A 26,741-nucleotide genomic window follows, 5' to 3' on the forward strand; every position below is an offset into this window, starting at 1 on the left:
GTTGGTAAGTATCTGAGGGCAGATTTGACCCCACTAAGAGGAGTCTTCCAGACTCCAGGCCTGCACTCTATGTACTTCACCATCTGGCTGCCCTGAATTAGGTCCAGTTAGTAGGCTATAGTAATAATCCAGGCAAGAAGGGATGAGGAATTGAGTTGGAATGATGACCAAGTGAACGGAGAAAGTGGCCATGTACAAAAGTTATTGTAGAAGCAGAACTGGCAGTTTTGGCAACTGAGTAGATATGTGAGGAGTGAAGAAGGGGGAAAAGTCAAGGATGAGTCCCAGTCTGTGAACCTCGGTGATTGCAATGATGGTGACACCCTTGTGAGGAATAAGAAATTGGGGAAGGGGCAAAGCTTTGGGGCAAAGATAATGAGTCATTTTGGACACTCGAAGTTTGAGGTCCTTTGGGGTATCCATTTGGAGTTATCCAATACTCAGTCAATCATCAAGTACCTTAGCTCAAGAGCTTGATGCCCAGACCTGTCCTCATTCAAGTCCACACCCACACATTTATCCAAACCACCTTTCCTTATGGGAGCCAATGGGATGCTATGCTGGATTTCTGATGTCAGAAAAATGCCGATTCCTTCCCCTGGCAGAGAGTGTAAGCTAATTGGGGGAATAAGTCCAGAGTCAGGTTGTACATTGCAGCACCAAGATTCATCATTGTTAGAGCAGCAGTACTGCATAGTTCCTTTTTAACCCACATTTACTTTATCCCATATTTATTCCATATATCCCATATTTTATCCCATATCCCATATCCCATATTTCATATATAAGTACTACAAAGAGAACAGGAGGGATATGTAACATAGTAAGCTTGGGGAGGATTAGTGAAAATGTTTTGAGTTGGCAAAAAATACACATTTGAAGGTACTTTTTAAATAACTTTCTATTTGACTATTGTTTGGATCATAGATGTAGAGTAGAAGGGATTGTAGAAGTCCTCTACTCCTGCCCTTTCATTTATATAAAAGAGGAAACAGGTCCAGAGAGGAGAAGGGACTTGCTCACAGTCACAGAGTAGCAAATGGTGGAGATAAGATTCAAATCCAAGGCTTTTGACTCTAAATCAACATTCTTTTTATCATGCTCCTTCAATTTTAAGTCCTTAACTTAGATGAAATTCCATTTTAATGAAATCCTACCAATTTCTCACCATTCAATCTTGAACTGAGGAACATAGCCTTGGGTAAAGTCTCCCAGACAGAGAGTCATTGGAGGCTTGGCTCTTAATTCCAGCTTTTCCATTGACACATTCACCAGGACAGCCAATTGGGCAAGTCACTTCCTAACCCTGTTAATCAGTTTTCTCAACATTTGAGGAAAGGATAATATTCAATTACACCTTTTGCAAGAAGTTTTCCCCAGGCTTCTTTAATTTTAATACTTTTCCTCTGACATTACCCTCAATTGATCCTGCATATATCTTGTTTGTACATAGATGTTTGCATTTTGTTTATTTCATTAGCCCCTGAGCTCCTTGAAAGCAGAGACTGGAGGGTTTTTTCTTTTTTTCTTTTTTGGTATTGCTAGCATTTAGTAGGCACTTAATAAATGCTAATTGACTGTTCACTTATCTGTTACTTACCTACCCACCTTATAAGGGTATGAGAATACAATAAAAGGATAGATATCAATGCTCTTTGTGATAAAAATTTCATTAAAATGTAAGCACTATTATTGTAATTATATAACTAATAATAAATTTAGTGTCTTTCAGTTTCATGATAAACAGAATGGAATTAGTTTTTTGTTTCTCTATCAGCCATAGGAAGCCATTGGGAAGACAAATTAGAGAATGTGTATAAATTCCTTGAAGCAATCTATTATAACTAAGAACAATATTATGTTAGAGTTCTAACAAGAATATTGATAAAATGAGTTGGTCTGAAGTAAAAGTCCATGGATATAAATTCTTAAGAACAGGAATCTGTCTATGCTGTTTTCAAAGTTTAGTTTGAGTGCCAGTTCCTACAAGAGTTCAGGCAGGCACTTTCATGCTTTCTGCTGATGTTAAAAAAAAACATGGCTTCCTTTTTTCCCTTTTGAGAAGGAGAAACCCAGATAGAGGTGATGGAATCTGAAATCCAACCGCACACAAACAAGAATCCCTTTTATGTAATATTCAAGTGGTCATTCATACTTACTGCCTGGGGACTGAACAAGTCACCCAACCTTTCTGGGCTTTAGTCACCTAAAGCCAAAGGACAATTTGACTTGGATATAATCAGATGACATATCATTATCAGTTTAAAAACCCACAGACACAAAACACCTGGCCAGGGAGAGATGCTTTGAAGCAATTCTCAAGGCATTAGAAATGATCTGATTGTGAACAGCTTTGTCATTTGGGGCACAAGAGTATTTGCACTTCATTCTCGAAGAGGACTATGGCATTAGGGAGGTGATGTCATGACTTGCAAGTGAACTGGATTTAAATGAGGGAGGGCTCAGCCTCACTTTCTCCTCTGAAGCCATCTGGGTCCAGTGGCAAGATAAAGGTCTGGATGACTGGAGATGACTCCAGATGCAGTGGAAGACTTTGGCCTTTTTAAGCTAAGGTCTTTCCCAGGTCTCAGTTTGACTGAGGCAACTCCCATTCAATGATTAAGGCTAGGTAAGAAATAAAGCAAAGAATGGCCTCTTTTACTTAGTCAAATAACAAAACAAAACAAAATCCATCCAGGAGGGGAAGACCCTCAGGATTTCTGGCCAAAACAGAAACAATTACTATTTACACTTGCCCTGAGCCATCAAAGCCCAAACAATGACCAAGTGAGGCTTGGGTCCTTGGCCAATCAAATGAGAGCCAGAGTGATTTGGGTTTAAGGTATAGTCCTTAAAAGACATCTAACCTGTAGAACCCAAGATATCTTTATCATTGTGCTCAACTTTTGGAAGAGGATGTGATGAATTTCTTTCCTTTGCTTGTTGTGAACTACTGTTTCCTGTGCTTTTCATAAAGATATTATTTGTGAATTGTGAATAAATTGCTATAATGATCCCTTGGGTTCTTTCAGATTATATCCCTCAAGTCATTTCCACTTAATCTTTTCTGAGTGGAGGCTGTAGAGAATAGTACAGGGTGTTCAACTAGTCACGTCTAAATTGTTCCACCTGAACTAGAATTCACTGCATTATCACTTTAAGTCAAGAAAAGCACCTGAAGCAATTGCAAACAATCCCCAGCTTTTGTCAACTTTCCAGGCTTCTGTCTCAAGGAACATCATTTGAAACCAGATCAATTATTATGCTGTTAACTACCATGGAAGAAGGAAGTCTGGGTCACCCATTAGTGAGATTCGTGTGTGTGTGTGTGTGTGTGTGTGTTTTAGTCACCAATCTACATTAAGAATGGCATCATAAACAATTTAGAGGAACAAGAAAGCATTTATCTTTCAAATCTCTGGACAGAGGAAGAGTTCATGACCAAACAAGGGACAGAGAGGATCGCAGAAGACAAAATGGACAATTTTGATTATGTAAAATTAAAAAAATATTCACAAATGAAACCAATGTAGTTAAAATTAGAAGGGAAATCGGTAAATGGGAGAAAGTCCTTTCAGTAAACTTCTTTTATAAGGGTCTCATTTTAAGACATATAAGGAACTGATTCAAATCTATAAGAATAAGAGCCATTCCCTAATTGAAAAGTGATTAAAGGATTGAACAAGCATTTTCAGAAGAAATTCTAGCTCTAAATAGTCATATGAAAAAATATTTCAAATCACTACCAATTAGACAAATAGAAATTAAATCAAGTTGAAGGTTCAGCTCATACTGGTAAGATTGGCAAAGCTGATTAAAAAGGAGAATAATAAATGCCAGAGGACCTGCAGGAAAGTGAGCATATTGACACACTTGGTGGAACAGAGAACTGGTCCAGTCATTCTAGATGTCAATTTGTGAACTGTGTTTAAAAAGTTACTAAACTGTGCATTGCCTTTGACCCAGATACCACTACTATACCCTAAAGAGATCAAAGAAAGAGGAAAAGCACCCCTGTGTACAGAAACATATAAATAAATGAATAAACAAACAAATAAATAAATATATCAGCTCTTCACAGTAGCGAAGAACTGGATACAAAGGGAATATTCATCAGTTGGGAAGTGGCTGACCAAATGACAGTATGTAGATGTAATAACATACTCTTGTGCCATAAGGAGTGTTGAAGGGGATGGTTTCTAAGAGATATCTGAGATGACTTATATGAACTGGTGCAGAGAGAAGTGAGAAATAACTGCAACAGTGTAAAAAGAAACAACTTTGAAAACTGTCATTGCAATCAATGCAATGACCTATCATAATTCCAGAGGAACAATGATGAAACATGCTACATTGTCCCCTCATCCCCACAGAATTGGTGGATTCAGGGCATAGAATAAGACTTTTTTGGATATACCCAATGTAGGAATTTGTTTTGCTAGATTGGATATTTGTTATAAGAATTTTTTTCCCCCCAATGGTGGGGGAAGGGGCAGAAAATCTATTTTGTTCATTTAAAAATAAAATTTAATAAAAGAGATCATTGATAACTTTGGAAAAAGAGAAAATAGAAACAGATTATTTATGGGTAACCTCAGATTCGGTTATTAGAGATGTGGATTCATTTGTATGAGACAAGGACTAGTTGTATCAAGCCAGAGGTAATTAAAGGCAGTAAAATCTTGAGGCAAGGAAAATATAACCCATGAATATAGTAAGAAAAGGAAAGCATGGTCCATTCTTTAGTCAGAGGGCTTAAGACATTTTTAAAAAATTGAATAGCAATGGTCTTCAAAAAGAGATTTGGATGGATAATTATGATGGTCTAGACAGAAAATTGCTTAAAAAAGGAAATAGACAATAGTTCTTGAATCAAATTAAACTCCTCTTCACAAATGGAACTCCTTGTTTTTTTTAAGCAAGAAAAAGGGGCTAGAGTTTTAGAGTTCCCAAGGAACTTACAGGTTCAAGACTTGTTTTTATTTAGACCTAGATGTAGTCCATACATCTCAAAACAACACAATATGCTTTCCCAGTTGTGTGAGTATTGCTTGAATTGAAACAAAAAAACAACCATTATCTTTAACCACTCTACTTTCCCTTCCACTGTCAAGTACTTACATCTTTTATAGAGTTTTAATATGGATATTATAATCCACTATCAATTTTGGCTTCAAGGCTCATTAATGGTGCTATAGGCATAGCTAAACAAATGCTATTGAATCCGTTCCTGCAGCAGAATATCCATTCTTGCCACTGCTTAGTGGGATGGGTTCTTTTTTCCATGTGCTGATCCTAGCTTACACAATATTTTGCCATGTAAATTGTTAAATTCATATTCCATAAATTCACTTACTAGGTCTTTAAGTACTTCATCTGCCCTGAGCCACTCTTTCCAAGAAATTCACCTTTGCTACAATGGTATGATCATAATCAAGAGGGAAAATAACTAGGAAGCTTGTTTCAGGAGGCATTCAGCATCTTTGGACTTCAGAAACTCTAGCATGGGTCAATTAAATTAAATTTGATTGAACAAATATTTACAAAGGGGCTACTATCCACAAGGTACATTCTACCTATAGAGGCAGCATAGTTTGGTGGCTTTGGAGTCAGAAGACATAAGCTTAAATCTTGCCTCTGACACTTTCGGTGTGACCCAAGGTGAATCACGACCTCTATATCAAGTCAAATCAAGTCAACAAGCATTTGCTAAGTGCCTACTATGTGTTGGGCCCTATATAAGCACGTGGGATACATGGAAAGCCAATAAACCCAAAACAAAACAAAACAAAAAATAGCTCCTGTTTTCAAGGAGTTCATTGTCTAATAGGGGAGACAATTTGTAAAGTATGTACAAACAAGCTATATACAGGATAAGTTGGAGATAATTAAGGGAAGTCACTAGCATTAAGGAGATTGGGAAAAGTTTCTAGTACAAGGTGAGATTTTAAGTAGGACTTGAAGGAAGCCAGGGAAGCTGGGAGGCAGAGATGGGACTTACCTGCCAAGACATAGAAGGAATGGAAGGAGTTCCTGCACCAGGAGTTCTGGCCTGTGGAAATCATAGATCCTTTGCATATGTCCAAGGTACTCTTAAATGAAGGATTTCTTCCTTTTCAAATTTCTTTTAGCTCTTGAAGAGTATCCTTCCATTCAACGGAAGACATCATCTCATCTTTTCCCAGGAAAACTTACTTCAATATCATCCCTAATCACCTCCTCCTTCACTCCAGTGTCTGAGGAAGGAATTTCTCCTTTGCCAACACCAATCTCTCTTTTTGAGTCCCTGAGTCCCTCTTTCTAACCCTTCTCCCCTACCAGAGCTTGACTTTTGCTCAGTCTCTCTCTCTTTCATGAATTTTTCATCTTTCTCCCTCTATCACTGGATCTTTCCCTGTTGCCTACATTCTTAGGATTCTCTAATCCTAGAAAAATAACCAAACCAGAACCCCCCAAAAACCTCACTTAACCTTGTCATCCCCTCAAACTTGTATATTGTATATTGTTTCCCTTTTCTCATCCTCAGCACAGTGCTTAGTACATAGTAAGCATTTAATAAATGCCTTCCCATTTATTCATTCAATCATTCATTCATTGCCATAAGTATAGAAAAATCTATCTAAATGACTTTGACTACATTTCTTTACTTTCCAGTTACTTCTCGACTTCTTACAGTCTGGTTTCCTACCGCACTGCTCAAGTAAAATTCTTTCCCCCTCAAGGTTACCAGTAATCTCCTGAGTGGTGACTCCAATGACCCTTTCCCAGTCCTCACCTTTCTTGATTTCTCTGCAGTTTTTTACACCGTTAGTCACCCTCTCTTCCCAAATTCTTTCCACTCCCCAAGTTTTCATCACATTGTTCTCTCCTTATTTTCTTCATGCTTCTCTGACCACTCCTCAGCTTTCTTTTTCTGGAATTAGCATATCCTATATTGTGGGTGATTAGGAACCACCGGGCTCTGTCTTGGACTCTCTTCTCTTTTTCTTCTACACTTTTTTGATGAGTTCTTTAAACTTCCATGAGATTAATGATTATCTCTATGCAGATAAATCCCAAATATGTGCATTTTCTCCTTATCTCTCTCCTGAACCTGAGCCCCTATTTACCAGCTGCCTGCTGAGTATCTCTACCATGATGGTCCATAGGCATCTAAAACTCAACATGTCCAAAATGGAACTAATCATGCTCCCCAAACCCCAAACCCATCCCACTTAGATTTTCTATTTCAGTCAAAGGTACTGCCATCCTCCTAATCATCTGAGTTTGCAGCCTAGGCGTCATTCTTGAATCTTCCTCTCTGTCTCCCCTTCATCTAAGTGGTTTCCAAGTCTTAGCATTTCATAGTCCATAACATTTGACATATCTGTGGACTCCTCATACAGCCACCCTTGGTTTAAGCTCTCTTACCTTTCACCTAGACTACAATGCCTCCTAATTGGTCTCCTTCCTTCCAGGGTCTCCCCCTCTCCAATCTATCCCCCACATAGCTACCAAATTGATATTTCTAAAACACAGGCTTGACTAGCTCATTTTCTATCTGTAGTGTTTATTTGAGATATTGGCCCAAATAAATGCCCAACTCTACATCATAATCTGGTCAATGGGCATGCTGTATCATCTTAAGTTTTCCAGTGTGAATCATTAGGCAAAACTCTCTTGAGTTAACCATGAGCTTCATTTGGGAGGCTCTGCAATGTTTTAGGGATTGATGGCAGTCAGCACAATGCCATCTGCAAATGAGAGGATCTGGAGGATCACATACTTGGTGGAATTCCTTCTTCCTTTTGAATTCTGCATAAGACATCTTCCATGACAATGCCAAAACTCTACTGGCCCACCCTGGGCCCCTGGGCTTCTGATTCTGATCATTGTTTCTATCCCTACTAACCCATGCCTACTAACTTCCCAACACCCATGCCATCTTCACATACCCCATTCTACCTCCAGATCTTCTGAATCCAGATCCAGTTATCTATTCATGACATCATATTACATCTCAACAAGAGAAGATGGCATTCTTTTCCCATTGACCTTGTTATGAAATGTATCCTCTCCCTTCTTCACAGCCAATTCCTTTCAGCAGTGACCAGGAACAGATCAGCATTCAGTTTGGGTTCTGCACTATGATTATAAATGGTGCTTTACATCTTTGGAGTTTAGTTCTGATTTGCTCTGCATTGCATTGTTAACCTCATGAGTCTTAATAAAATACATTTTTCCCTCATCTTCCTTGTAGTCTAAAGTAACTGAAAATAAATTATTTCTCATTTTTCAAACCTCCAGACTATTTTTTAACCTTCTTTTCTTTTATCAGAGTCATGCTTTTAGAAAATAAGTGCTGGTTATAATAAAAAAAAAATCCCTTAAGGAAGAAGTGACTGATTGATAGCCTTTCCCTACCACTTTCCCCAGCTTAGCCCTCCCCTAACTTCATAAGGCTTGCATTTTCTTTCATTTCAGAACACACATTGCACTTTAAGAGCCAGTGTTTTAGCCAGTACCTTTTAAATAAATACTTGAATGAGGCAAACACAGTTTATTACTCCACAGGGTCCCTGAAATTCTCTCAGATCCAAATAATGCCTTCTCCCAATTGCTCTTTTTTCCCTCATTGCCACCTCCAAATTTTTATTTTTTGAGTACTCTCTATAGCAACTTTTCTTATAAAATATTGGAAGATGAAATTAATTTCTGTGAAGTGGCAGAAAATACATTATAAATGAAGAAGAGGGAAAAAGGAAGCAAATGGCCTGGGGGGGTTATAAGATCAAAAGATCATATATTTAGAATTGGAAGGGATCTTTGAGGTCATCCCCCTCATTCCATAGATGAGGAAATTGAAACATAGATAAGGAAAGTGAATTATCCACTGTCACTCAGCTAACATCTGAGATCAAATTTGAACTTGGGTCTTCCTAACTCTGAGACCAGTGATCTACTGTCCCAATCCATTATGGGGATATGAGGCCAATGGTCATGGTAGGAGTGAGGAAGGACAGAAGGGAAGGAAGGGATAAAACTATTTTGGGAGGGGGGAGGGGGAATTCTCTCTGCCATGGGTGCTGTAACCTTTGATTTTCCCCCTTACAGTGCTTCAAGATACTGTGTGTCTAGTGCTCCCCACTCTGGATTCCTTAGTCTTAGGGGAGACATATCTCTCTGGCTACATGGTTGCTCAAGATCAGCTTTGTTGTTGTTGTTGAGTCATTTCAATAATGTCAGACTCTTAGTGGCCCCATTTTTTGGATTTTCTTGGCAAAGATAATGGAGCGGCTTTGCCATTTCCTTTAGCTCATTTTACAGATGAGGAAACTGAGGCAAACAGGGTTAAATGACTTGCCCACTGGCCACCCAATTATTAAGTGTCTGAGGCCAGATTTGAACTCAGGAAGATAAGTTCTCCTGACTTCAGGCCCAGTACTCTATCTACTGTACTACTTAGCTGCCCCCCCCCCCCCCACCCCCGCCCAAAGCAGCCTTGGCTGGTGACAAAGACCGGGCTGGAATATCTGATGCCAACACTGCTCTCGTACTGTGAATGCAGCTGTTTCAGGGGTCAGGCAATGCCAGTCTCAGCAAAAGATCCCTTAAGATGACTTGGCATCATCTGGCACAACAGACATCTTGGCTCTGACTTGAATTTAAAAAAACAAAACAAAACACAAAGATAAAACTGCCTTCCAGAGCAGAAAGACCTCTTGAGGGACTTGGCTTTGGTGCATTGCATGTGGTCTACCAGTTGGTGGTCTCCTGGGTAGTATGTTTCATCTGCACTCCTAATTAAAGCCCAAATTAAACCCAGTCACAACATCCACATTAAAAAAAGAAAAAGCCCTGCAGAAAAGAGTTACCATAGACTATCGCTCAAAACAGGGGCCAGGATAAGCCCTCAAATCCAAGGAGTGATCCTTTTTCTATCAGTTTTGCTATGTAAATGCCTGAGAACAAAGCCAGCTGTTCACAATCAATACTAAGGGCCTCGATGCCTTTAACCCCCTCTGCCCCCACACCCCAACACTTCTGATGATGTGAATAAGAGAAATCTAGAATGCCATCAAACATGGCTTGACTATGGAATAGTGATTTGAATCAGAACATTTTTCATTGATGAGCTGGATTTTCAGGGCAGATGAAATCTTGGTAGTGTGAAGAATGGTGTCTCAATAATATTTTTGAATTTTGTGCTTTTCTTGGAAATTAGAGTCAGCATGGTAGAATGAATAGACAGCTGGCCTTGAAGCCAGAAAGACTTAGCTGGGCTTAAGTATTATTTTTGACATATACTAAGTGACCCTGGGAAAGTAATTTAACCTCTCACAGCTCTAGGCGACTCTAAGACTCTATGTTGCAGAGATGATGCTGCCCTGCATTGGGAGAGGAGTTTCTTCATCTGGGAGTTCCTTATTTTACTCTGTCTCCTGACTTAGTACCTTTTCCCTGCTGGTCTTTCATGCCTGGAATGCTGTCTCCTCACCTCAGCCTCTTAGCCTCCTTCAAGACTCATATTTATTTCCTACCTTCTGCAAGAGGACTGACTCTGCTGCCAGCGCCTTCCCTCTGAGGTTATCTCCCACCTGATCTATATGTCTCTGGTATGTACATAGTTATTTACATGTTGTTATCTCATTGGAATGTGAGCTTCTTCAGGGCAGGTGCTATGTGTCTTTCTTTGAATCTTCAGAGTTTAGCATAGTGTCTGGCATACAGTAAACACTTAATAAATGCTTGTTTATTGGTTGACTGAAATCACAGTTTGATTTGCTATTCCAATCTTATATTTTAGAGAGCAGATAAAAACTCAGGGTAGCTAGGAGGTGCAGTGGACAGAGCACTGAGCTTGGACTTAGGAAGACTGATTTCCTGAGTTCAAATCCAGCCTCAAACACTTCCTAACTGTGCTATCCTGGGCAAGTTACTTAACCCTGTTTGCTTCAGTTTCTTCATCTGTAGGGCTAGAGAAGGAAATGGCAAACCACTCCAGTGTCTTTGCCAAAAAAACCCCCACCCAACAAATGGAGTCACAAACAGTCAGATCTGATTGAAAAGACACAACAATAATAAGAACTTAGTAGGTTGTATGGCAGAACTTTAAGAAACTATGTTCTGACATGCTTTCCATGTTACTTTTGATTGAGTCACTTATTGTGTAGCCTCAGTTTCCTCACTAACTGGTGCTTAACCTTTCAAAGGGAATGTGGAAATTAGTTAGAATAATCAGCATGGCATTAGGGCAAACTCAGAAAACCAACGTCTGCAAGAAATGTACGTCCTCCCCAACCTGAGGACGAATGAATGAAGAAAAATTCCAGAGTTTTTACTATATGCCAAGCTCTATGTGAAAGGCTGGGGATACAAATGCAAAAGGAAGATAATCTCTGCTGTCATGGTGCATTGCATGGAGATTGCATTCTAATGAGGGGAGATAGTACACAGAGGTGTGGATGCCACAGAAGGGTGTTTTAGTGTGAGAAGCTGAAGACATGATGAGTTGAACAATAGGGAAGTTGAGTGAGATGCCGTCTTCAAAGGCAATGGTCATGTTACAGTTCTCAGAGTAAGCAATGGAAAAGGAGGTAGAGATAGAGGCTGGAGAGATATACATGAGGATAAAGAAAGAGGGTAGAAAATGTCATAGGCTAAGATGTGGATACATGGTCCTAGGGAGGTCAGGACATAATGGCTTAGCTTCTCTCAGGCATGACCTTTGATGGTTTGATTCAGAAGGTGGAACAATAGCAGCATCAGTGATAGGGTAGAAAATGAGAAGGACCCCTCCCCTGATTTAGCCATTAAATGCCAAACTCCTCCTAGATCTACCTTTCCTCATGGACATTTCTGTACCCAAGGGGGCAGACTGCCCATGTATCTCTTGGCCCAGGGACCAGCATGATTCACCTATAAGCAGCCCATAGTGACATGTGCCAGTCTCAAGGCATCAGTCAAGTTCTCTGTCCTTCCACCTCCCACTCCAGATAAATTTGCCCCAAGTGCGGAATTTCCAGTTAGGACTTTGCCAGTAGAACCTTTACTAAGTATGATTTGACACATGGATTTGGTTTAAATTGTGTCTCTTGACACAGAACAATTCCATATATCCATGGCAGCATTAGGACTCAAGTTCTCTGTAGAGTTTTAACCCTTGTTTCTCCCCTACTAGCACCATCGTAGAAGATCCTGCTGTATTTATTAAACATGCTGAAGACAAAAGGTATATTGTGGCTGAATTATATTTTGATACTTTTAGTATTGCAATTCTTCAACCCCTCCCCCTCCTCACTCAGTGGAGAGCAGGCAAGCAAATCAAAGAGATCCAAAGGAAAGTGAAATACTTCTTGGTCACATGAAAGGAAAGAGGGGATGATTTTAAGGATTAAATTAATGGAGAGGATCTGAGGTTCCTGCCAATGACCAAACCATGAAAGGAAAAACGACAGCACTGAGAGCCTACCTTGGCTCTAAAGTTCCTCAGTCCACAATCTGAATAATGACTCTGGAAGACACTATGTCTTGAATAGATTTTGGAAACTGCATTGTATTTCCTTTACTCCTGATAACAGCCATGCTAGGGCTAAAACAATGGAACTGTGCTTTTCCTGGAATTAGATCATACCTATATAATAGCTCAGGGTCTAAAAAAGAACTGAAAGTGCAGAGCTCAGTGAGAGATGTCCTATTATATGCTGTCTGTTGCCTTTACTATATGTATGCAAAAAGTAAAACAGGTTTGTCCATGATACAGAGAAATTTGGTTGTGCCAAAATCATACGAGGAAATGTGATTTGTGATAGGTTGGGTCTGGAGAACGATTTCTGATTGGATACCTATACACTTCTGATTGGGTATATACACACCTTTCCAGTGGTTCTTATCCTGACATTCATGAATATTAAAAAAATGATAATGATATTTCAATACAATTGTTGTCTTTTATAATTCTATGTATTTTATTCTACACATTAACAATATTCTGAGAAGGGATCTATAGGCTTTGTCAGATTGCCAAAGGAGTGATGACCCCCAAAATGTTAAGAATGCTTGCCTTACAGCAATGCAACAGTGTGGCCATCTAGAAAGAGGCCAAACTGGAAAATAGAAATATTCTCTGAAAATCATAGAAAGTTTGACAATTCCCAACTACTCTCTCTAGAGTGGGGTAAAACATATAACTTCCAGGATGAATGCTGGATATCTCAGAACCTGATCTTTTTTGGTAAATAGGATGAGGTTAATTGCTAGTAATGCCATTTTTTTAAATAAAAAAGGACTAAAGTTTATTGAAAAACTGCTATAGACATTTGTCTTAGCTACCTATCTAGGCAGACTTACACATGTAGCATTTAATCTCCAAGAACAAAATGAAAGAATAGTACAAATCCGATGAAGACTTTAGCCTATGTACAGAGCGGAATTCGCCCCCCCCCCTTTTTTAGCTGTATTATCCCTTTTTATATAACTCATGTGTTGAGACATACTTGAATGAATGCATCATTTGGGTTGATCAGTATCCATTTATTACATTAGACTGGCTTTCAATGCTCATATTTTGGAGGTGCTTTCCCAAGTCATCTTTACCCACCCTGCTGCCACAATTTAATACAGAAGCAAGGCTAGATAGATGCATGAAAGATAGGCTTACCCTGGGGTCTGTCTCCAATTTTTGCTTATGGGGCAGACTGCGTCTTCTCTTAGTCTTGGCAAGGCCATTGTGGTAAAAGTGGTACAAGCCTCCTGTGAAGGGGAGCTGGAGAGAAGGAAGAAGCAAGGGCATGATTAACCTCTTTTTAAAACCTAATGATAGCAAAATTAAAAGCTCTTGGAACCAGTTTGATATGGATATAGGTGATCTGGGGAAACTAAAGCAGCAGTCTGTGAATTGCTTGGCTAAATGAGCATCTACCTCTTGTCCTTCTAAACCTGGGCTAAGGCCAATGTATGCACTACCTCTTAGCCACTTTCATTGTACTAATCTACGCATATACTCATCCTATCTCTCTGCATTTGCTAACACTGCTTTCCTTGTCAGAATCTCAGAATCATAGAATCTGAGATTCAAAAGGGACTTTTTCTGGTCAGCTAGTCAAATTCACAACCAAAAGGAACCCCCATTCTGACATATCCAACAAGTGATCATCTGTCTCTGCATGAAACCCTCCAAGGACAGGAAACCCTTCACCTCCTAGGGCAGCCCATCCCACTTCTGGATAGTTCTTATTTTTTATGAAGTTTTTCTGATCATACAATCTAAATTTGCCTCTTTACAATTTCCACCCATAACTTTTGCTTCTACTCTCTGGGTCCAAACAGAGAAAATCTAATACCTCCTTCATATGATGGCTCCTCCAATACCTGAAGACAGTTAAAAAGTCCCCCCCTCCCCCAAGTTTTCTTTTCTGTAGCCTCAACATGCCTTTAACTAACCCTTGTGTAAGACACTCAAGGTCCTTTATCATCCTGATTGCTCTCCTCTGGGGTGTTCCAGTTTGCCAATGCCCTTCTTAAACCATGGTACCTAGAAGTGAACATAGTACTTTATGGTCTCATGAGAACAGCCTGCAGTGGGGTTTTGTAACCTTCAAATGAAATAATATTTGGCACTATATATATATATATATATATGTATATATGCTAGCTACTATTAATATTAATATTCCTATTCTTAGAAGTCATGTCTTTCTTAATGAAGTCCATGATCATGCTAGCTTTTTTGGCTGTCACATTACACTGCTGACTCACTTTGAGCTTGCAGTCCACTAAATCTCCTTGTATCTTTTCAGAACAATTGCTATTGAACCATGACGCTCCCATCTTGTACTTAGGAAGTTGATTTTTTTTATACTCAACTACAAGACTTTAAATTTATTCCTCTTCAATTTTATCTTATTAGATTCAGTGCCATTCTCTATGCTGTCAATATCCTTTTTGATTTTGAAAGTAATTGTGATAGGACCAATATCTTTCCCTCTGCAACATGGCTTAGGAAAAGGAAGCGTAGCCAGGGCTTGTTTGGCTTGGGTATGGGGTAAGGTTCAAGCTGTGACTCCCCTGATGCAGCTTCCTTGTGGTTTCTGGTTGTATTAACATAGCTTCCTGGTCACCTAGGAGCACACAAGCTCCCATCCACATGGGATTAGGATCCCTCTAATTTAGTAAGTGCCTGAAGATCACAAGAGTTACTATACCCTTTCATATTGACCAGACATGTTTCCATATGGGGGGGTGTGTGTCTATATAATTACCAGTGAATCATTGTTTCACATCTTTTGCTGTGTCAACAGTAGGTAAACCTCCTTTTATTAACTGTTCATTGACCTATGAGTGCTCCATTTCATCCCAACATAGAACCTGAAGAGAGCACCAGCATAAAGTCTGCCCTTAATGGTTATCAATTGTGTTATTTATCCCTCCCAATTTTGTGTTGTTTGTACAATTGATGAACATACCATCTATGCTTTTATCCAAGTCATTGACAAAAACATTAAACACCATAAGGCAAAGAAAGGATTGCTGGGATATGCCTTGGGAATCCTGCCATATTGACATTAAACCATTAACAACTTTTAATCTAGCCATCCAACCAATCTGATTCCATTTTATTGGAATTATTGGTATTATTGTTTAATCCATATCTCTCCATTATCTCCAGAAGAATAATGTGAGATACTTTATTAAAAGCTCTGTTAAAATCAACATAAATTATATCCACAGCATTCTCCTAATTTACTAGCTTAGTAATCTTGTCAACAAAGGAAATGAGGTTAGTTTGGCATGACCTTTTCTTGATGAAGTCATGCTGGCTTTTTGAGATCAGTGCTTCCTTTTCTACATGTTCACTAACCTTTTTAAAAAATGAAGCATGTTAGAATTTCCCCAGGAACCAAAATTAAACTCATTGGGTTAAAATTCCCCCTTCCTTTTTTTTAAAAATTGAAACAGCATTTGCCCTTCTTTAATCTTGTGGTTCCTCTTTTTTTTCCCCCATGGTCTTTCAGTATCACGGATGGTAGCTCAAAAATCACATCTGCAATTTCTTTCAACACCTGAGTATAGAGTTCATCTTGACTAAGCGATTTGAATTCATCTAGGGAAGCTGGGAGTTTCCTTACTATCTTCTTATTTATCCTGTGTATAAACTCTCTATTAATATAGAATACCCACACTCCTTGTTCTTATCTAAAATCTACCATTCCTTCAAGCAATGTTAAAGTCATAGGATTCTATGCCTTAGAGCTAGAAGGATCTTACATGTCAGTGACACTTAAGTATCCCAGATATTCAGATTCCTAGTAGAACCATAGCTAGAATTTTTTTTGACTGGTCAGGGACAAAAACAGTTGAATTGTGTTAGAGATGGGCAGTGCCAAAGAAGAGAATCTGACATCAGGTGCAAGAAAAACAGGAGAGGTTACAAGAGATTGCTAGGAGAGGTAAACCTGAGAAAGAAACACCATGGCTATAGGATGTTAGGGCAGATGACTGCACTAAAAGGCACTCTGTGTTGGCAAAAGACCACAAGGCATATTGATTGATCTCAGATTACAGTACAAGCCAGGAGAGTGGTAACCACACTTCTCCTTGGATTGTGACACTTTGGAAGAACTGAGGTCTTGCAGACTCCCAGAACTAGCTCTGAAACAAAGCACCTGGCAGGCGTGAAAGTTTTTCTTGGATAAGAGTGTGGGAAAATGAGGCTAGAGATATCTCTTCTGCTTCCCCTGCAGCCACACACGACTATAGCTCCTTGCCACATATGGTCCCTCTCTCCATTTAGGGTGCCGTGTCCTTAAACATGGGTTCTCTGTTCTAAGGATATAATTTTTGGTTGCTCATATTTTGTAAACTTTTTTGGGGTTTAGGGGCTAGATTTTTTCTAAAAGCCGGGACAATTTACTTTTTGTCCTTTATAGTTTTCATTTATGATTTCTTGAAATATAGATCTGAAAAAACAAGCTTTAAAAAAAAATTGTTTTAAAGGAGTCCAGTGATCCTCTGGACCAGCCCATTGTGTTTCAAATGGAGATAACTGACTAATACTTTAAACCCAAATCACTTTGGCTGTCATTAAATGGTCAATTATAGCCCCCAACCCAATCCTTTATGGCTCATTGTTTAGGTTTTGATGGCCTAGAATAGGTGTAGAGAGCAATTGCTTTGTTCTGGTCAGAAACTTTGAGGGTCTTCCCCTCCCAGATTAATATTTTTGTGATAGTAAATTAGGCCATCTTTTGTCTCAATCCTTACCTTTATCATGGAATGGGCATTGCCCCAGACCAACTAGGCCTGGGAAAAACCTTCATTTAGAAAGGTCAAGGTCATCCATTGCATCACAGGCCATCCCCACTTGCCTTGCCTTTTGTCTTGCTACTAGACTTTTGATGACTCTGGAGGAGAAAGTGAGACTGACAGCTTTGGTGTTCAGTTCTGCCTCACTTAAATCCAATTTACACACAAGTCAAGACATCATCCTTGTGATGTCATTGGTCATCTTCAAGAAGAAGGATAAGCAACAGCAACAACCACCTCCTTTTATAGATGAGGATAAAGGCCCAAAGAAATGAAATGAGTTGCCCAAGATTACACAGTTAGTAGGGGAGAGGAGTGGGATTCAGATTCAAGCTCCTGACTATTCACTTTGGCCTTGACAATATACTTCCTTTAGGATCCCAATATCTTAGAGCTAGAAAGAGAGTTTGAGGTCAGGAGTGTTAGATAGTGCACTGGACTGGAAGTCAGGAGACCTGGGCTCAAACTCTCCCTCGGATACTGTGTGATCTCACATAGATTAATAAAACTCTTCTACAGAATGGAAATAATAATAATTGTATTACCTAACTCACAGTGTCATTGTGCAGATCAAATGAGCTAACATATATATACATACTATATATATATAAGTGCTTTGAAAAACTGCTATAAAAATGTTAGTTATTATTTTATTTATTCTAGTGGTTCCCAACCTATGAACTGTGTACTTACCGCAGGGGGTATGTAAATACACATGCAAATTTATGGTAGGTACTCACTAAGTAATTATTGATTGACCATTTTCACCCCACCTTATTCTCCTCCCTCTCGCCGTTATACTCTCATTAATAGATTGAGAATTGGGCACGAGTCTCACAGCTATTTAGGTCAGCTATGGCAACGAGAGGTAGCCAGTGTGATCATAAGGCACCAAAGTAATTGAAATGGGAGGGAGGTGTCTGGACTAATGAAAACATTAATCCGTTGTCAGACAATGGAAAGATAACTGGTTTGAAAGTCAGTGGGGCTTGGGTTTTCAGCCCACCTCAGCTATTATGATACTGTAGGATCGTGGACATTTCTAGGAGCTCAGCTTCAACTTATGTTAAATGACTGTTTCCAACATTTCCTTTAAGTTCTATGATTCTTTGTCTTTTCTCCTTTTCCTAAAATTTCCACATATTTCCATGTTAAAGGGAGGTATAAGAAGGAGACAAGCTCTAAGTGCATTTTCTGCCAAAGTTCAAATGGTTCTGTTCTCTTGACTAGTGATGGATAGCTGGATAGAGAAAGGATTTCAACAGCAGATAGGGAAAACTCACATTTTGCAGAAGTAATAGGATTTTTTAATAATTATTTTTTATTATTTTTAATACAAAGCAAATTAATAAGAATTACAGAAGGATAGTAACAAAATGGTCCTGTTTATTTCCTCGAATACTTGTGAACTTCAGTATCTTTAACTAAGTGGTTTTTTTTTTTGCTGTTATTGTTGTCTTTATTTACCTATTTTAGCAATTATATATGGGTTTTTTTGGGGGGGGAGTTCTGCTTTCTTTTCCCTGAATCACTTCCAAAAGTGTTCCCATTTTTTTTGAATTCTTCAAACATTATTTCTCAAAGTACAATAATATTCTACAACATTAATATGACAATTTTTTTGCTATTAAAAAGTGATAATAGCTGTGCATACCCTTTGATCCAGCAATACCTCTGCTAGCTTTATATCCCAAAGAGATGAAAAAAAAAGAAAAAGATCCATTTGTACAAAAATATTTTTATCAGCTCTTTTTGTGGTGGCAAAGAATTGGAAATTGAGGGGATACTCATCAATTGAAGAATGGCTGAACCAATTGTGGGATATAATTGTAATGAAATATTATTTTGTTATAAGAAATGATGAGCAGGCTGATTAACTGATGCAAAGTGAAGTGGACAGAACCAAGAGCACATTGTACATGGTAACAGCAGTATTATACAATGACCAACTGTGAATGACTTAGCTATTCTCAGCAATACAATGGTCCAAGGTAATTCCAAAGGACTCGTGATGAAAAATGCTATGTAAACCCAGAGAAAAAACTGATGCAGTCTGAATGCAAAATGAAATGTATTATTTTTCACTTTTTTTGAGGTTTTTTTTTGTCTGTGTCTTCTTTCACAACATGACTAATATGGAAATACTTTTTTTTGTCATTACACATCTATAACCTATATCAAATTGCATACCATCTCAAGGGGAGGGGTGGGAGGAAGGGAGAGAATTTGGAAATCAAAATTAAAAAAATTTGTATCTTTAAAAAAATATTTATTTATTTATTTGTTTTTAGTTTTCAACATTCACTTCTATACAGTTTTGGGTTGTAAATTTTCTCTCTCTTCCTCTCCTCTCCATCCCCCAAGATGGTGTGCAATCTGATATGGTTATACATGTACAATCATGTTAAACATATTTCTACATTAGTCATGTGGTAAACAAGAATTAGAGCCAAAGAGAAAAACCATGAGAAACAAACAAACAAACAAAAAATAAAATAATATGCTTTGATCTGCATTCAGACTCCATAGTTCTTTCTCTGGAAGTGGATAGCATTTTCCATCATGAGCCTTTTGGAATCATCTTAGATCTTTGTGTTACTGAGAAGAGTTAATTAAGTCTATCAAAGTTGGTCATAGCACAATGTTGCTGTTACTGTGTACAATCTTCTCTATGTAAGTTTTTCCAGGTTTTTCTGAAGAACATCTGGTCATCATTTCTTATGGAACAATAGTATTCAATTACATTCATGTATTATAACTTGTTCAGCCATTCCCCAATTGATGGGCATCCCCTCAATTTCCAATTCTTGGCCAGCACAAAAAAGCTGCCAAAAATATTTTTGTACATATGGGTCCTTTTCAAATTTTTATGATCTCTTTGGGATACAGACCTAGAAGTGGTGTTGCTGGGTCAAAGGGTATGCACAATTTTCCAAATTGTACTCCAGAATGGTTGGATCAGTTCACAACTCCACTAACAATGCAATTTCCCCACATCTCCAACATTTATCATTTCCCTGTTTTGTCACGTTAGCCAATCTGATAAGTGTGATGTGGTACCTCAGAATTGTTTTAATTTGCATTTCTCTAATCAACAGTGATTTAGAGCATTTTTTTCATATGACTATAGATAGCTTTAATTTCTTCATCTGAAAACTACCTGTTCATATCCTTTGACCATTTCTCAATTGGGGAATGACTTTCATTCTTATAAATTTGACTCAGTTCTGTATATATTTTAGAAACGAGGCCTTTGGTTGTAAAAATTGTTTCTCAGCTTTCTACTTCTCTTCTAATCTTGGTTGCATTGGCTTTGTTTGTGCAAAACCTTTTTAATTTAATGAAATCAAAATTATTTATTTTGTATTTCATAATGTTCTCTATCTATTGTTCGGTCATAAATTCTTCCATTCTCTATAGATCTGACAGATAAACTATTCCTTGCTCTCCTAATTTGCTCACAGTCTCACCCTTCATATCAAAATCATTTTGACCTTATTTTGATATACAGAGTAAAATGGTGGTCTATACCTAGTTTCTTCCATACTATTTTCCAGTTTGGAACTCAAAATTTTAAAAAAATGACATTAAAATTGTCTTTGCATGTAATTGGGAAAAAGTAAAATATTATTTTAAAAAAGTGTTATAAGGAATATTATTAGTATCTAGGTGATACAATGGATAGAGTGCTGGGCCTGGAGTCAGGAGTTCAAAACTGGCCTCAGACTCTTATAAGCTTTGTGACCCTGGGTAAATCACTTAACTTCTGTTTGCCTTAGTTCCTTTGTTGTGGGGTTGTTGGGTCTAAGGGTATATGCATGTGTGTGTATACATATATACATATATATATATGTATATATACACACACAAGTATACACATATGTATATGTACACACACATATTGGAGGCAATTTGGGTTAAGTGACTTGCTCAGGGTCACATAGCTAGTAAGTATCTGAGGCCAGATTTGAACTCAGGTCCTCCTGACTCCAGGAGTCTGACTTGTCCTGACTATCCACTGTGCCACCTAGCTGCTCCTGAATATTTGTTATAACACAAATTTTACTTTTCAAAAACGTTGGATGTAGCACCACCAACAGAGTATTAGTGTGCCTGTTTTTCTACATTTGATCCAGGATTGGATTTTTGCCAGCTTTTATTATTGTTGCCTGTTTTATGGATGTAAGTTGCTTTCTTAGATTATTCATTTTTATTTCTCTGATTATTCAGAAGTTTGAAAACTTTTATATTTGGTTATTTATCATTTATGTTTCTTCTTTTGAGAATTATCTTTTCATGTCCTTTGTCCATTTGTCCCCTGGAGAAACAGCTCTCTTATAAATTTATATCCAAGTCCTTAAATATTTTTGGGTATGAATTTTATCAGAAATGTTTATTATAAAGATGATTTCTCAAATGTATCATTCCTTCTTATTATACATGCAGGTATATACTTATGCAAAATATTTTAATTTTTATGTAATATAATCATAATCTTTCTAGATAATGAATGTTTAAGAATTTAATGTTCCATTTTTTCATAATGCATTTTATAAATATTTGGATTGTCAAGCCATTAAGAATTTATTACAGTGTGTAGTGTGAGATGTTGTCATGAATTTATTCTCCAATTATCCCAATAGTTTTAACAGATTGAATAGTGATTCTCCCTTTACCACTGGAACTTTGTAATCTCAGTTTTATTTCACACTAATCTCCTGACACACTTTGCTCTGGATTATGATTATCAAATACTTCCCATTTATCTATTTTCTAGTATGTAACATCAGATAATTTGTAAATTGTGGCTTTATACTATATTTTGATACTTAGCGGTTTCTTGGACAGTCTTGACATTTTATTCTTCTAAATGAATTTCTCTACTTATATAAAGTATCATTAAATCTATGGATTAATTTTGTAATACTGTCATCTTTACTACATTAGTTTCATTCAACTATATACATTAAATAGTTCTTAGATTATGTAACTCTTCCTCTATTTCTGTGAAAATTATTTTACAATTGGTTTTATGTAGGTCCTGTGTATATCTTGGTAGAGTAATTATAGAACAGCAGAATCTTAGAGTAGGAAGGGCCCTTTGTGGTCATTCTGTCCAAACCTAAACAACAATAGCACTTGAGTGGTAAAGGATCACCTTTCAAATTGAGTTTGAATAAAAATCTATGAACTACAAATATATTTTTTTAAAGAAGTCAAGATGAGCTCTGAGAGCTAATTTGGAACTCATTTTCTTCACCAATCCTTCATTTTCCAAATCTGCTTGTCTCTTCTGAAGTCTTTGCCTTCAGTCTCCCAAAGTGAAGAAAATACCATCTGTGCTACCAAGATATTTTGTTTCTTGCCTGCATGGTGGTGATTTGCATCATTGTAGGGAACTTCCACATAGATAAAATCACAGATTCACTTGTATACCTAGAAATAATGATGATTTTTGTGTGTGTTGATCTTGTATCCTCCTATTTTGCTAACACTGTTTATTGTCTTGATTATTTTTGGTTGTCTACTGATTTTTCTAAACAAATCATTGCATCCTTTCCAAATAGAGGTAATTTAGCTTCTTTCCCCTCTGTGTTTATTCCTTATTTTTCTTGACATATTACTATTAGCTATCCTTTCTAAAATAATAGCAGTAATATTTCTAAAGCTATTATTTTGTAAAAATGTCAAAAAATAATGGTGAGAGTAGATAGCCTTGTATAAACACTCTTCTTAGCAGGAAAACATATAATATTTATCCACTGAATAAAATTCTATCTCTGATTTAGGTGAACTTTTCTATTCCATTGCTGTTAGTGGTTTTTAACATTCCTGAATTCTATGTTTTATCCGCAGCTTTTCCTACATCTCTTGAGGGGAATTTAATTATTAATGTGATCATGGAATCACAGAATTTTTGATTTATTACTCTAATTTTTTTCTAATATTAAATCATCCTTCCTTGTATTACTGTCATGAATGCAAGATGGCCATTTAAAAACTTAAATACATGTGTATATATCGTTGTCATATTTGTATTTTAATAATTTATCTAGTATTTTAGTACTTACTTAACTTAGTATTTTACTTAATAAAATAGTAAATACTATTTACTAAAATAGCAAATAGTAAATACTGTTTAGTATTTACCATTAATAAATACTAAAATACTATTTTCTAACATAGTATTTTACTTGATATTTTAACTATTTCTTTAAGTAAATATTTATTAATCACGTTGGTCTAAAACTTTCTTTCTCTGTCTTCTCTGTCCCTTATTTGGGGATCAAGAATTAACTGTTATCATGGGAAGACTAGTAGAGTTTTTCCTTTTCATTAAAAAAATACTCTACATACCAAAACAGTGAACTATTCTTTAAATGTTTCATGGAATTCATTTTTGAATCTATATGATCTGTTTAATGAGATATTAAAATATGTTACACATTTTCTGTTTTGTCTATATGACTACTTATTTTTGTAAAAAGTTATCTATATTTTCATGTTAAATTTGTTGGCATAAAGCTGAATATAATTAATAGTATTTGATAATTATGTTTATCTCTTTTCCACTTGTTAGAATTTCCACTTTTTGTTTTTGGTTTTTAAAATGTGACTTTCCTTTTCCTTCATTTTGATTAAATTAGCTAGAAATTTATTAATTTTAAAGGTCTTGTAAAAAGCTTTACTTTACTTACTAATTTTTTTTCTTTCAGTCTTGCTGAATTTTCCTTTAATGTTGATAATTTTTTATTTCTTGACTCTTTGGAATGTGTTATTTTGTTGAATTTCTTCTAATTTGAAAATTACAAACATCAGCCTTCTTTTCTCACACTAGTATAAGGATTCAGACATAAAAATTGTCTCTAAGAAATGTTTTAACTGCTTTGATATATTGTCTCAATATTGATATTATCTCTAATTTTCTTTCTTTTTTTTTTTTTGAGAAACCCAATCATAATTTGGCAATTCATTTTTTTGGCCTCTGTCTAAACCTGCATCACTCATATTTCCCTTATAATTATTTTCATTGCATTATATGTATAAGTAGTGTATGAAACTTTTATATTTCTGAATTTATTTATAAATTATTTCCTACAGCATGGCTGGTATTTATAAAAGTTCCATGTGTACTTGAATAAAAATGATTTCCAAACTACCCTTATTTAGATCTTTCCATTTATCTGTTAAACTCATTTTGAAGTATTCTATTTGTATGTTTTAAGTCCTTTGTTAATTTCTATTTTATTATTATCATTATTGTTAAAATTCTTTACCAGCTTTGTTTCATTCTTACATTTTAAAATATTCAGTTAACTTTTCTTTTTAAAATGTGGTTGCTATGTCATTAGATGGCTACATAATGACTACAAATCCTAATTTTCTGTGGTCTCTAGAAATATAGTAAATTTAATTCCACTATCATTTTAAATCTATATGTGTCTGTCTTAGGTTTCTTTTTTTTTTAGTCAACATATCAATATAATATATTTTTGTATCTCTGAAATTTCCATTTTCTTTTTAGGTGGGAATTTAGTCTAAATAGGTTCAAAAGTTATAAGTGTTAAATTTACTATTTTATCTATCATGCTAATTTCATCAGCTCCCATGGGTTCAATTACTATTTTGATGTAGATGATTTCCAGATCAATACATCCATCCCCAGTATCACTCGTGAGCTACAGTCCAGCATCACCAATTATCTTTAGTATATCTCAAATTGTATATTGCATAGGTGACTCAACATATCCAAAACTAGAACTCATTTTGCCCTAAACTCTCTCCTCTTCCAAATTTCCTTTTTACCACTGATAGCAGCACCAACCTTTCTGCCTTCCAAGCCTAGAGCCTCGTCGCTATCCTTCCCTTCTCATCCCACAGATTGAGCGCCTGGCCAAATCTCGTAATTTCTACTATCTCAAGTCTCTAGTACACTCTACTTCCCACACACATAGCTGTGAGCCTAGGTCAGATATTTCTCACTTGGACTATTGCAATAGAAATTTAATTATTCTCCTTTCCTCAGATCCCTCTCCATTTCAATCCATTCTTCACTCTTCTGCCAAAGTGATTTTCCTAAAGTGGGGGTGTACTCAATAAATGCCAGTAGCTTCCTATTTACCTCCAGGAACAAATCAAATGTTTCTTTGGCATTTAAAATTCTTAACAACTTGGCCCCTTCCCATCTTTCCCATCTTCTGATACTTTACTTCCTTCCATGAATTTTATCATCCAGAGGCATTTCACTTACTTGCTACTGCTTGCACATGAAACTCAATCTCCCATATCCCTATCTTCTGTCGTCTGTGCCTGGAATGCTCTTCCTCTCTACTCATGTATCTTAGTTTCACTTCCTTCCTATAAGACTCAGCTCAACTTCTACTTTCTTCTGGAAGTTTTTCTGGTCCCAGCCATTCCCAGTGCCTTCCCTTCTGAGATTACCTTGATTTACTTTCTCTCTAGAAATACCTCATATAGCTTGTTGTTTATGTTGTCTCTTCCATTAAAAAGTGAGCTCCCTCAAGGACAGAGACTTCCTTTGTATTTCCAGGGTGTAATCAGTAACTGACACATAGTAAACACTTAATAAATGTTCATTGATTGATTATATCAATTTGTTTCCACAATGACCTGCAGTTTATCTCATTTCAACAATACTAACCTAATATAGTTGCATATCCATATTCAGATTTACACCTACAACACTAAACCTATTTTATAAGTTTCTATTATTATTTCTAAGTGTTTTTCAAAATTTTTAATTCTTACAGCACAATAAAATTCAACAAACATTTATGAAATAACTACTATTTATAGGGCATAGGTAATTCCGATCATTCAACAAACATTTATATTTACATTAAATTTTCTACATGCCGAGTGCTATGGCAGATACTGAGGGAACATCCATAGTTTTGATAACACATGATTCCCATAATTATAAACCTTACAATCTAGTAGAAGGCTTCAAGAAGAAAAAGTCTGTCACTGCCTCACAACTAGATAGGAACAGCCCTGTGGTTTGACTCCTGGCACAGACACAGAGAGAGCGGTTAGGTGACTGCACAGAAGATTCAGGGCATAGATTGGGGTGTTACTAATAGGGATGGAATAAATAAAAGTTAGGATTGCTCTATGTGCATCAAATATAATTTGGTGACTGTTAAGTAGGTAAGTAAGAGACTCCAGGGGAAACATATATGTAAAGGAAGGCAGACTGAAAGGCACACAATGCTATTTCCCCAGAACACAGAGGGTATTTAACTGTGGGAAATTGATTTTTCCAGTGATGGATAATAATATCTTGCATTTGTGTATTTCTCTTTAAACTCCTCTAAGTGTTTTCACATGCACTAATTTTCTCATTTAATACCCATGTATTTTTCAGTATCAAAAATATAATATAAATGAGACCAAGTTATGCATCACTGACTCCTTTCCCATGAGAGGTAGCATGG

At 36.8% G+C, this 26,741-nt stretch overlaps 1 protein-coding gene across 1 annotated transcript in view; it reads right to left on the reverse strand.

The window, feature by feature from the left end:
- PCSK2 (proprotein convertase subtilisin/kexin type 2) overlaps positions 1-26,741 on the reverse strand; it is a 311,848-nt gene that overhangs the window by 246,813 nt on the left and 38,294 nt on the right. Inside the window, exon 2 of the mRNA XM_027840365.1 lies at positions 13,640-13,744. Coding sequence (XP_027696166.1) covers positions 13,640-13,744 — 105 coding nt within the window. The remainder of the gene's footprint in view (positions 1-13,639; positions 13,745-26,741) is intronic.

The sequence above is a fragment of the Vombatus ursinus genome, unplaced genomic scaffold (genome assembly GCF_900497805.2).
Source record: "Vombatus ursinus unplaced genomic scaffold, bare-nosed wombat genome assembly UNPS02014841.1, whole genome shotgun sequence".
Classification (NCBI taxonomy): Eukaryota; Metazoa; Chordata; class Mammalia; order Diprotodontia; family Vombatidae; genus Vombatus; species Vombatus ursinus.